Source organism: Charadrius vociferus, unplaced genomic scaffold, assembly GCF_000708025.1.
Source record: "Charadrius vociferus isolate BGI_N301 unplaced genomic scaffold, ASM70802v2 scaffold60, whole genome shotgun sequence".
Classification (NCBI taxonomy): domain Eukaryota; kingdom Metazoa; phylum Chordata; class Aves; order Charadriiformes; family Charadriidae; genus Charadrius; species Charadrius vociferus.
In genome coordinates this window covers 674,845-687,673 of record NW_009646524.1, presented here as the reverse complement: position 1 = coordinate 687,673, position 12,829 = coordinate 674,845, and the positions used below count along the sequence as shown (strand labels likewise).

The following is a 12,829-nucleotide window of genomic DNA, read 5'->3' as shown; positions in this document are numbered from 1 at the left end:
AAATTAATGAAAATGAAACAGCACAAGTAAAGACAAGCAGAAGAGTCTGGTGTCAAAGATAATGGTTTCAATGACAGAAAAAAGTCCGTATAATGTAATACTGCCTCAGGTATTCTTGTTCCTTTTTTACATTAGAGTGGTAGCTGCTGAAATTCAAATGCCTTTTAAAATAGGCTTTGGCTGAATAATATAAAAGAAACTAAGTTGCAGCTTGCTCTACAAGTTGTTTCCCTTTCATTCATACTGTTCAAACACTGTTGAAGTAAAGTCTCTGAAATATTTTGACTCAACTGTTCTAGTACTTTCTCTCTTCCCAGTGCACAGAGCTCCTTTTATAGAAATAATCTCTCCTGTGCTTTGTATTTTTCTCTTTACGGTAGTACTGTTTCAGCTGTGCTATTTGGACTGATCCAAGGAGTTCTCAGCAGCTCATGTCTTTGCCTTTTTTTGGTTGGGAGGCTACTGTCAGCATTAATTTAAAGGAACACATTTTCATTTATGGAACAATAAACCAAAATTTATCTGTGGAATGATTTTCTTTAAGAAAAAGGTGGGAGGAGGGGAAGAGTCTTTGTGAAGGTAGATGCAGAAATCTCAGCATCTTGGAATCTCTGTTTGGCCTCAGTTTCTATATACATGGAAAACTGGGAAACGGCTTATGGAAAAGCAACTTAAAGCAAACATTTCAGATGAGACAAGTGGTACATAATAGTTATTTTTAACAATGAGGCACTATCTCTGAAAGATGCAGGAGAACCCAGTACTATCAAAATGTAATGAAAGGCACACTCATAAGCATCCCTCTTCACTGGTTGTCTGCACTCGATTTTACTGAACCGTCTTGGCATCTACAGTAGGTGTGCTGCATCACTTCTGAGCACAGGTCTCCACTTAGCGTCCTCCTTCAGAGGCTGATGTACTATCCACTCTCATCTCTCTCAGGCTTCCAGTTTTTTTCTGTTTCTGCTTGGATTTTTTCAACATATGGACCTAAAGTGGAAGGTTTTAAAAGAAAGTGAGTGAGTATTAAAATATCTGTAGTCGCTTATAAGCAGATCTAAGGCAACTAACTAATAAACAAGGAAAATGTTGCAACTGAAACAGAAAAACATTTAAATACACAACCAGCTGAAGCGCCTAGCCTTATAAAGCTACAGGATTAACTGCTTTTTCTACATAAACACATATACACAGGTATGTATATAGATGTATAAGGATATGTATGTGTGTGCATATAGATTCATGTATACACATATACACACACATACATACCGATAACACTATTAGTCACTAACCTGATAGAAAGACAGAAATATTTCTCACTGGAAGGACACGTTAGGTGTGTTCTCTCTCTCTTTTCCTCCCTTTCTCTCAGGAAAAGAACAAAGTTTAACATATTCCAAAAAATTGAGGTATGACCCTCTTTTTCACCCAGTTTTCCTCTGCAAGGGCCATTGTGGTAGCCCTCCTGGCAGGGCTACATATTGTCCAAGATTGCCTGTAGCAACAAATTTCTGTGAGTTAAAAGGGCATCCTTAAGGTAGCAGGCAAATGCATAGACTGGTGTGCACCAGAGTCTACTACTGCTAAATGTTTATTTCACAATTTCAATGTCAATAGAGAAGTTAAATTCTTAGGTAGCTGATGCTCTTTTCCTTCTACATATATACATTGAGATACCAAGGAAAAACAGACACTGATTACTCCAAAGTCTCTTCTTCTCAGACCCTCCTTCTTTATTATTCAGTTTTCTCATTTGCTGCTCTCTGAGTGTCCTTCCCTCCTCCAGCAGTGCCAGCAGACCGCTTCCTACCTCACACACTGCCGTACCACCACGGACATCATAACAGTGATGTGCTTCAAGGCAAGCAGAGAGATCTCAATACGGGGGAAAAATTTAAGTCACTAGGCTGAAGCTCAGGCACTATTTTTTTAAACACAAGCTTCATCAGAAGGGACATTCTCTGTAGAGACTGCTGTGTATTTATCCAACAGTTACCACACCATGCCAACAAGCTCCTTTAAAGTTAAGCATCAGAACACAACAGACAAGCGAGGTAATACTATAATATCCACTGGAGAAACAAAGTCAACTTACTAAGACAAACCTACAGCCAGTACCTTTGGTCCTGCAGCAGAAATAATAATCTGGCCAGGGGCCTGAATCCAGGGCTCTCCATCAACTTGAACTGGAATTGGCTTTAGGAGTGTTACACGAAAATATGAGCCTTGGGCTATGCGGATTCCTGATCGAAAACCACCTTGGACTTGACCCTGTTAGGAAGTAAAAGCTAGGATATCAATCACCCCAAAAAATAAGAAGCACAAATATTAGCTGCACTTAAACTGGGTGGACAGAAATTTATTCTCACCTGACAAAATAAGTTTCAAGTAAAAGAACTGCTTAGGGAAAATCTGCATAGGATCCCTTTACTGATGCAGCATTTATTACTTAAGTTAGTGCAAGAAGAAGAATTCGGATACCCCTGCAGGCTGCCAGAGGCAAAATACCTTGTCAGGTGTACACGCAAGCTGGCCATGGGGCATGTGCTCACAAAGGTTGTTTGCTTTTACTTCCCCCCTCCATAACGTAGTAAACGCATTTTCAGAACACCTAACTATACATCCAGACTTCAGCACACGTGAAACTCAAAAGTCTAAAAGCATTTTATCAAACAAGGGAGACTCAACTCCATACACATACATACATACACTCAACTACATATATATACACTCAATTACAACTAACAGCTGAGTGTTAACTGTAAAAAGTGAGCAATGTGAAGTTTGCTGATATGCATTTTCTTGGGGAATGTGTACAGACACCAAACATGGGGGTAAAAACCTTAACAGAAGATCACAAAACCAGAGCAAGGGTTTGTTAACATTTATATTCCAAAGCAACGGGTACACTCCTTGTTGCTTCTAACTTTACAAAAATTTTAAGGATCTCTACCAAACCACTTCTTCTAATCAAATGTTTTATATTTGTCCTCCTCCTTAAAAGATGTACATTACAAAATGGTAAAGTCGGCCAACACCAAAGATCAGGCTGCACCAACGATTTTAAGAACCCGCCTTTCCATTTTTGGCGGCTGTATCATCTAGTTGCCTCTAGTTACCTGAACACATATACTTTTTCAGCCACCAGATTTCTTAAGACAGTGAAAGAAATACGAAGAAAAGACAAAAATAACCTGCCATCCCACAGAACTGCGTTGCTAACAGCAGGCCATTTTAAAAATATCTAATACATGGAAAAATTAAAGTTGCAGAAATTGAGTCATAATACTCTTTGCAGAACTGGCATACCATCTGCTTCATGTAGTATTCAGATCAAGAGCAGCTAGCATCAGATTCTCAGAGACAGGTGTTGGAAAGCCCGTGGCCGATAATTATAAAGCCGCCGGTCTAGAAGGAATCTCTGCCCTGCTTGTGATGAGGTATGACAAAATTTTTGCAAATACACTAAGGAAGAGTGGGTGTTTTTGTAATATTAAAATAAAATCTTGTTTTCATCCCATGAACTGTTTGGTTTTGACATGGTGATATGAGGTATTTGACACCTGTTATGAGAAAGCTAGTGCATTCCATAATAGATATATATCTCTATTTGCATTTCATATATATATATGTATAGATGTATGTTTCTGGCCTTGTTCAAAGCCTACTTAAGTCATGAAGCATTTCCCCATGCATGTTTAACAAGTTCTTTGCACTCCTATTACTTCTTATCCAACCACAGATTTCTTCAGTTTCCACTCCGTTGTAGTCTGGCCCCCTAAATACAGATCTTCAGGGCAGGCCAATTAACAGGCAAGGAGAGGGCACTGCAGTCCATGAACAGGCGTACCAGCAGCAGCTAAACTCCCGACATCTGAACGCTTTGTTCACAGACAGACAACGCTGCCCATGAATTCCTTTTATAGTCTGTAACCACTTCTGCACGACAAAACAAGTACCTGAATAAATGATGGTGTAACCTTAATATAGGTGCATACTTTTGGGGACTAGGCACTTGCAATGCACTGTTTGTTACAAAAATAAAGAAGTCTGAGAAAATGTATGTTTCGTCTGTTCTTACTGAGTTAGCAACTTACCATATGAACGACGCCAGTCACACCAACAACTTCCAGCAGGCCATCATCGATGCGTGGTTTCTCAAAGCGGTTATCACTCTCAGACCCCCAGAGATCAGCTCCGGACCCCCAGCTGTGTGGAGAACACACCACAGTGACCACCTGTGGACCTGCTGTCTGCCACAGAGCACCCTGCCCAGTACGCTGTTAGGGGTGGCTGGGTCACCAGACTTCAAAAGCTACCGACTCTAATGGAAGAGACAACACAGCTTTACTGCACTGTAAAAGCAGGAAATGCTTTCCTAAAATTTGGAAGACTTCTGACAAGATCCTTTGGGAGTGAAAGGAGGAGTGAAATAAGTAGTTTCTATCTGAATGAAGAAGAGTAAGTAAGAAAAAAGTAACTCCCAAAGAGTTTCAGTTTGCTTGGAAACACAGGTTACAGCTACACTAACCCTTAAGACTTAAAAACTTAACGTTTATCTTAATGGTCTTGACAGTATTTAGGGAAGCTACTGAAGAGAAACTAAAGCTAAAACAAGTACCAAGTTTTTACTCTTGTACCGGGCCAAACTCACTTGTTGTGAAGCAGGTATTCCTGCACCTCAATCCTCTGAAATGCTTCTGACAATTTAACACCGTGTTGCCTTTTGTGCAGTATTGACCCTCCTTACTCAAATCCCTCACTCGCTGTTTCAGTGCATTGACTGCTCAGTACTAATCGTGATCTTTTCTTCTCCACAGTTCTCATGTGCAACGTATACCTGTGTGCATGGGCATGTGCACATACATGTGTGTAAATGTAAATATATATATTTCAATATAAAGTTGAAACATTTTCAGACTAAAATGGAAAGAGATACAGGTAGTTTGAGCTAAGAATGTACTTGAAAAAAAAATAGCATGGCAGCACTTATTACCTACTGCTTCTGTGCAAACAAAACACCTGCATCTACCAACAGCACACCTAAGAAAGCCGGATTTCCTGCAGATTCGCCTTCCTTTCTCCCACAGCAGTAACTCTAGCTCCCTGCAGGTGTCGCAACCCCATGAAAGGTACCTGAACTGTGGGTTTTCCCCACAGTTTTCCTGGGCAGCATCATCAACTCCACATACACTGACCAGCTGGCTGTGGGACCTGGACAGTGTTTGACAGTTGAGTCCTGGCTGGCCATCACTGCAGGAACTGCTTAGGCACCTGGTCTCTAGCATGGCAGAAAGGGCCTGTAAGCTGATCATCTTTGATCCTTCTACAAGTCACGGTGAAATCCAGTGGACTGTTCAAACAGTTTTGGGGAGGGGGAAAATGGTAGCGGGCAGAAGCCACAGGCCTACAAACAAACCTAAAAATTCATGTTTTACTAGACGACTGCTCCAAAAGAAGCCTGAAGACCACTGGAGAGGAAAACATTCCAACTTACTGTTAGGACACAGAAGAAACAGCAAATGTATGGGGGTTTGCATAGGGAAAACAAGACAGTATCACCTTCATGTGGAGTGAGATTGAGAGCTTCAAAGGATCAGAAAAACTATCAAAATGGTACTAAGAGCTAGCTCCTTAGGCACAGTTGCGAAGCCAGCGAGTCAGGCAATAATCAGAAATACCCAGCAACAACCATCTATTAACTTAGACCATTTAACATTTTATCTAACCGTTCAACATCTGATGCTGAAATACCAAGCAGCATTTGCACACATACAGCCAGACATGCAGGATCCTTCCTCTCCCTTTTACCTGGGTATATTAATAAAAATGAGTCCTTCTATACTTGGTAACTCCACCTCGTGCTGGTCCACTTGAAGCTTTATGTCTCTGTGAAGATTTCTGGTATGACTTATCTTCTGCAGCCCAACTTTCACGTAAACTCCCTTGTTGTGAAACCTGGGAGCAGAGAAGCATCCTGTAAATAAAAGTTAAGGCCCAAGCATAGCACTCTTCCTTGTGCCAGCATTGTCCTCAAACTTTAACTGAGTTTTTAATTAAAAACCCTCTCAAAATTCTTCTAGCTTTACTGCAGAAACAAAGCACAAGCCACAAACTGCTACTTCATATACCTTTCACTTAAGGGATGATTTGCGCTGTCGAGGCATGTGGAGATCTGTGAAATTTTACTACAGGAAAATCATCCCTTCTTAAAATGCTGCCTGAATGCTGCCTCTTTGAAATGTAAACTTCTGGGCTGAAAAACTGTATTTTTAATTAAGACCTAGGGGTCTTCATGAAACATTTTAAAATGTTTTCTTATGTAATGCTAGAATAATTGAGGGACAAAAACCTCTGCAAGTCTTTGCTTTACATTTGCTAATTCATTTGAAATATACTCAGCTGTAGAAACTTAAAACATGCTTAGCAATGTTAACCTGTGACAGAACCCTAACATCTCTGATTTTAGAGTAAAAAAAAGATGAGGAAGATTGTATGGCATCCTTAGAAATGTCAAAGTATTTTAAGAATAACATAAACACATTTTAGTTAAACACACATGGTATTTTCTTCTATAGTGGAAACTTTTGGATACACAGCCTTCAGGGCAACCTCAAAATAAAAAGCTTAAATTTCCATTATTTGACCCAACTAGCACATGGGTGTCAGTGGAATCCAACTCTGCAAGATCTCTCTAGCATTATGTCTAAATGCTGTAGACATTCAAGTGGGGAAGACAGCCAGTTTAGCACGTGGGTTATAGTCAGCTCTTCAGACAGAGACTGTTCAGTTCTTTTAAATTAGTGCATTGGGAACGATTAGTCCTACATGCTCACAGTCTTAAACAGCATTGAATTAAAGGTACCTGATGTAACACCGTTTAATGTACGCTTCTACTACAGACAAGACAATAAGATGTGTCTATGCTAAGACAGGTTTTGTCTGATTTGGATACAACTGAAAAATAACAGAATATTGGTAGGAAACACAATACTTTAAATATCCCCAAGATGTGTTAATTTTTGTTGCATGAAAAAGGAAGCTTGCAGAAACTGAAAGAATACGACAGTGCCATAACGGCAGACACAGTCCTGAGTTACGTGACTTCTAAGAAACATTTATGGACCACTAAGGTCCACAGGATCCAGAGATGCAGCACCCCGTGACACAAAACAAAGGGAAAACTGTCAGAGGTTAAATCCTATCACTCCATTCTTGCATAAAAATTCCATTCCATTTATGTATCTTATTAGGACACTGAGACCAAATAAGAATGAACAAACTGATTTCTGTAGCGTTACTGTGCCAATTCCTACCCAATGGTTTTGAAGGTGCCTGAAGAATTTTATGATTAAAATGTTCAGCCAAGCTTGGAAGGGTGATCTTTGCACATCCACTGCTAGAGAGAATCACCACCCTTCTTTGCACATCTACATATGGGACGTGCTGTGGGGAGAAAGAACTTCAAGGACAACTTTTCCTTCCTGTCTTGAGCAGTTCCCAACTCCTTATTTGTGCTGACAGACATCAAGGTTTGTATTAGGTGAGACTCACATTGCAGTCACTGCTGTAAATGACACTGATGGGGATGAGACAGGAGGGTCGGGTGTTACATGCAGGGCATTCATCCCTGTGGAGCCAGTGAGTCCTCGCATCAGCTCAGCTGTAACACTTGCATCATTATGTCACCCTGGAATTATTTGGAAGGCTCTACAGAGTACAGATACCGAAGTAACATCCTACTGCCCAGATGAGTTTGGGGCTTTGACCTACACAGCTCTGGAATCACCCCTTGGTTTCTTCAGTTTAGCTAACTGCGTATCTCAGAATAGATACAGTTAAAAGGTGATCCTATATAGGATGTGTTTCATGGATTATGAAAGTAAACAAGTGTTTTTTAAGTATTGCGATCCTGTATTTATCTTTGATAGAGCAAACTGAAAAACACCCTTTACTCTTAAAGTTCCATGAACAAGTCTCCATAGATTCAGGGACACACCACAGCACCAATTTACACTGTTAAGTTTTATCGTCCCTGGGGCTGTTGCAGGAGCAGCAAGCACCTCTGCTGGCCAGGGGAAGCAAGACCATCAGTAACTGCTTTCCAAGCTTTCATGAAAACAAAATAAAGAAGCCAGCCCTCAAGAGCCCTGAAGAAGCAAAGTGAGCTGATGCAGAAAGCCAGACTTTTCAAAGTTCTTGCCAGCTGCTGCACATCCAGAGGGCAGATTTGTGGAACTCTTTTTTAAAGGTGATGGATAAGAAATCTGTGTGCCAGACCTTTTTAAATGAACTGCATGAGCACTAATAAACAGCTAGGTAACATCTCTCAGAAGCAAATGTCTGAGAACTGCAGCACACAGCACGGAAAGCTATCAAGCAGAATAAAATGACCACCTTTTACCTAGTCCTGCAATTCCACAAGCCCACCACTGGGTGGGAAACCACCACTGCAAAAGCTACAAACTCTAACCAGTAATTAGAATCCATTTGGGTGCTTTTATTAGAGTGATCTTACTGACTGGGAAACAACTTTACCAGGTTCACATACGGAGGACCCAGGATGGAAAAAGTGAGTTAGACAGTAGTTGTTGTAGCATTTTAAAACTCACAACTGATAAATCAAACAACAAATACTTTCAAACCTTCCCCCCCCCCCAAGTAAAAGAACCGTTCTGTTTCTTTGTACAATTCTCAACCTGCATTAAATTGTGCAGAATATTATCTCTGCCTAATCTCACATCCAGGAGACTGCCTGCCACAGCAGCATCCTGCCAATTTTGGATGGCACAAGCAAGACGTGGTGTCTTCTGTAACAGGCAACCCTAAAGACTGCTCCAGGATCCCATGGGAATGGGGGAATGAAGGCAGATGCCCTGATCCTTAAGTTTTACAATGTGAAAAAAACCTCACACAGCTTGGCACTCAACGACGTAAAAACCATCACTGCCAAAACATACACTATTTCTACTGTCCTGCAATGCAAGTTGAGCACTAAATTTCCTGCAGGGAGGTCATCACTGCACTGTGAGCTGCTAGCCAAAGGTAAGGAGTCTTTAGCGTGTAGAGACTCTACAGTGTGAGGCCCGAGAGCACACGGCTTTCAGGACATTTACCAGCCAAAGGTCTTGATGCAGAAGAGTACTCAAGCCCATTTTTCTTCCAAGGACTACCTGCAATTTCTGTTGCCACAACCTGAAACTTCCCATTCTGTACTCAAGAACAGCCAGTTCACAGGCCAGGCACTGTTGCATCTGGCATTAAGTAGCCACCCTTATTAGTTAATTTACTGAAAATAATTAAAATAAAAAAGCTAGTCTTGCTGGCAAGAGTATGCACTTGCACATCCTGGGAAAGGGTAAAACCAGCAATTTTAACGATCATCGTCACAGGCAGTGAAAGGCAGCAATCATGTCAGCACTGTTAGCCCGAACAAGCTGTTTGCATCCTGCAAAAATGTACCTCAGTATCAATTCATTACTTCATGTTGGGTTTTTTTTCCAGATCTTGAATCACAAAAATATACAGCCCTTGAGATTTACCAAAAAAAAAATAAATCATCTCTTCTCTCCCACAAGCCCTTCAAGACACCCTGCTTGCATGAGGTCCAAATACACATGTGAAAGGTCTGCAAGAATGGTACCAAGTCATTGCCCACTGCGCTACAGGTGCTGCACACTGTGCACTGAGATAGAGATTCATGGGATGAAAAGCACACAGGGCAATAAAAGTTAAAGTATAACCCTTAAATACAGTGGCAATAAGAAAAGGACGCATCTTTTAAAGTGCTGCAGCTTTGCAAAGTCATAGTAGTATATTTTAAAGGAAGACTGAACATAACTCTTAAATTATAATAATAGCACACGTAAATCTAAAACGGTGTTACACACTAGAACAGGCACTGCTATATGCAAACTTACTCCCTGATTTTACGACCTATGATGTTTTTGATCCAGTGGATTGAAAATGCAAACCAGTGCCTAATAGTAACTTATGTACCACAAACAATATCCTGTATTATTCCATTTTTAAGAAAAAAAAAAAAAATGAGCAGTGCCTGTAATGACAGACAGAACACCGCAAGATAGGTGGATACACATCATTACACTCATAACTGATTAGAGAATATTTGTACTATTTCAGATTTGAATACTGCATAGTTGTAACTGGCTGTAACTCTCTCTGGCAAGTGGGAGACAATTTAGAGGACGTTTACTCACAAACAAAGGGGAAGGCAGACAAAAACAGTTTCTACAAGGAATTATCAATTAATTACACAAATATGATTTCTTTTTTTTCCCCATGAATTTCAGTGATTGTAGGAAGAAGAAAAAGTACTGTTATTGATTGATTTGCAAGCCAGAAAGGAGGAATTTCTCTCTCCACACCTTTTTAATCACACAGTCTGACCTGAGATACAGATATCTTTATCCTTATTACCAGGATGCAGGTGCTACCACAGCCCTAAGCAAGGGTGGGAAAGGTACAAAGAAGTTCTGAACAGTGTGTTTATTGCTAACAGAGCAGTGCTACGCTCCCTCCTGTTAAAGGCTTTGAATAAGAGATATTTCCACTACCTCAATATTTCAGTTATTGGCAAATAAATGTACTGAATAACAATGACAGGGCTTCTGCAAACTGCTTCGGTGTTCTCTCTTGGTTAAAAAAAATGGGGGGGGGGAGGGGAGAGAAAAAAAGAAAACCAAACAAACCTGCCAAATTCTGTGTCTATGAGTTCCTGGCTAATTTATTTCCTCCCTGTGCCAGCTCTGCCTCAAGCAATATTGTTTGTGGATACCTGTAGCATTTCCAGATTATCAGCCACCGTGTAAGTAGGAAGTTTAGCAATACCACAGGGTTTGCCCTTCAGACCTGGTTTCCCCAGGATTACCTGCTATTAAATTTCCCTGGCTCCTCTTCTCTAGCATGATGAAAGTCCAAGCTCAACTCTGCGTCAATGCCAAGACCACAGTAATTGTTCATCTGTACAATCTGACAAAAAAAAAAAAAAATTGTATTATTTCCTCCTTACATTTATAAGTGAAGAGGTTCCAAAGTTTTTTAACAAAAGCAAGCTTTCCAGATGATCCTTCCAAGTTACTTGCATCTTGACAGAGTCTGGAAAACATTTTCCAGAAACACTGCACTAAAAATAAAGCTGTACGGACAATTGTTGACATGTGTAGTCATTATTTCCAAAGTATCAAAAACTTCAAAATTTAATCTTAATTGCAAGCAACAAGCATAATAAGGCAGACATAAAAACAAACGCAGAAATAAAACCAACCTGACTTCTCAAAGCAATTCTATGCAATAACTACACAAGTTGCTGAACAATAACGCCATTATTATGTTTGGCAGCAGCCATGGATTTATCATGACATCAGTGGGAAGATGCTCTTCTTTACTTTGGAAGGTGACCAGCCTACATCAGATGAGTCAAGAACTTCACTTCACCTACTCAGCTGCATTTTAAATACCTCCCTATATGCCAATCTCAAGTTTCTACAAATTTAAACCATTTCTGCAATTAATTCTTCCTTTGCATTCCAGTCCATTCCATAGCTTTTCTGTCCTAGTCCTGGACTCTCCCACCCTTCACCTTTAAAAAGCAGATTAGGCACTCAGGACAAATCAACTCGTCTCCACCAAGTGAAAAATAGTTGGAACCCGAGCACCTTAAATCCTCCAATTGTCACATAATGCCTAGGACTTTCCAGTGACTGGACTAACATCTTAGACAATTGCTACCATTATTACAATTTCCTACTTTCTTTTTGCCACCCCCTTGCCCAATTTCTTTGTTTTGTCTGAAGATAAATAGAACCAGGATTCACACAAAGCTCTGAAGTCACCATCTACAACCAATAGATATAAATAAGACGAACAAAGGGACAGGGACTTTCACTCCAAAAAAAATAAAACAGATGCCACACATACAGACATGCAATGGCAGTAAGATGACAGAAGGATTAACTTCCTGTATATGCTAGCAATTTATAGTAATTTTTTAAACTGTTGAAGGAAAGATGAGAGTACTTTTTTGGGGGGTTGGTGGGGTTTTTTTTGGTCAACACTCCACTTTCACTAGTATTCTGGAAAGTGTCTGGCGTTCCTTCAAAAAGTTTTTCTTATTTGAGAAATAAATTTCTTTCCAACTGAAGCAAATAGGTACACCATTGTCATCTGAATCTTTTCATTAACCCTCTATCAGATACTTTTTGCCAAACAGCTACGAAGCACGTTCTGCAGCCAACCAGTCCTACCAAAACTGTAGCACTAGATCCAGATTTATGCTGTGTTTGCATAAGTAAGGCCCAAGCTCAAAGACAGGTGAGCAGTAAAAGATTAAACTACAATAACTTCTTAGTGGTTTTTGCTAGAACAACAGTTCCTAAGAATCAAACCCAAACAAGCGCTCAGCTCACCTTTGGAGGCTCAGGTTCTGCAATGCCATTCTCTGCGCCTTCAGCTGGCTCTTCTGCATCCAAAAGGATAGTCCAACGATCCATAAGAACATCGTCCGCCTCATCCACAGAAACCAAAATCGAGTAGGGGTCCTCCCCACTGTAGCCAGCTCCCCAGCGCAAGACCCTCCCTAAGTCATTACCTGGGCAACAATGAAGAACCCCAAAATATGACTGCATTTCATAAGTTAACTAAAAGCATTAAAAAAAAAAGTCTATCAGGCCTGTTCTACAAATTAAATTGCATTATGGTGCTCCAAACAACTCACAGAAATAGACTGGACTGAAAAGTTAACAAGCAGAAAAAAATATCTAAGCGTTGTTGTGGTTGCACATATGCTTAGTATCACCTACAGACA

The 12,829-nt window shown here is 40.3% G+C and overlaps 1 protein-coding gene across 1 annotated transcript in view; it reads right to left on the bottom strand.

The window, feature by feature from the left end:
* Positions 1 to 500: 500 nt before the first annotated feature.
* Positions 501 to 12,829, bottom strand: part of DGKQ (diacylglycerol kinase, theta 110kDa) — a 65,160-nt gene continuing 52,831 nt past the window's right edge. The window contains exons 18-23 of the mRNA XM_009885338.1: positions 12,432 to 12,613; positions 10,895 to 10,995; positions 5,815 to 5,961; positions 4,101 to 4,212; positions 2,122 to 2,274; positions 501 to 990 (exon numbers count right to left, since the gene is read on the bottom strand). Of these exons, the coding sequence (XP_009883640.1) occupies positions 892 to 990; positions 2,122 to 2,274; positions 4,101 to 4,212; positions 5,815 to 5,961; positions 10,895 to 10,995; positions 12,432 to 12,613 (794 nt within the window). The 3' untranslated portion in view covers positions 501 to 891. The remainder of the gene's footprint in view (positions 991 to 2,121; positions 2,275 to 4,100; positions 4,213 to 5,814; positions 5,962 to 10,894; positions 10,996 to 12,431; positions 12,614 to 12,829) is intronic.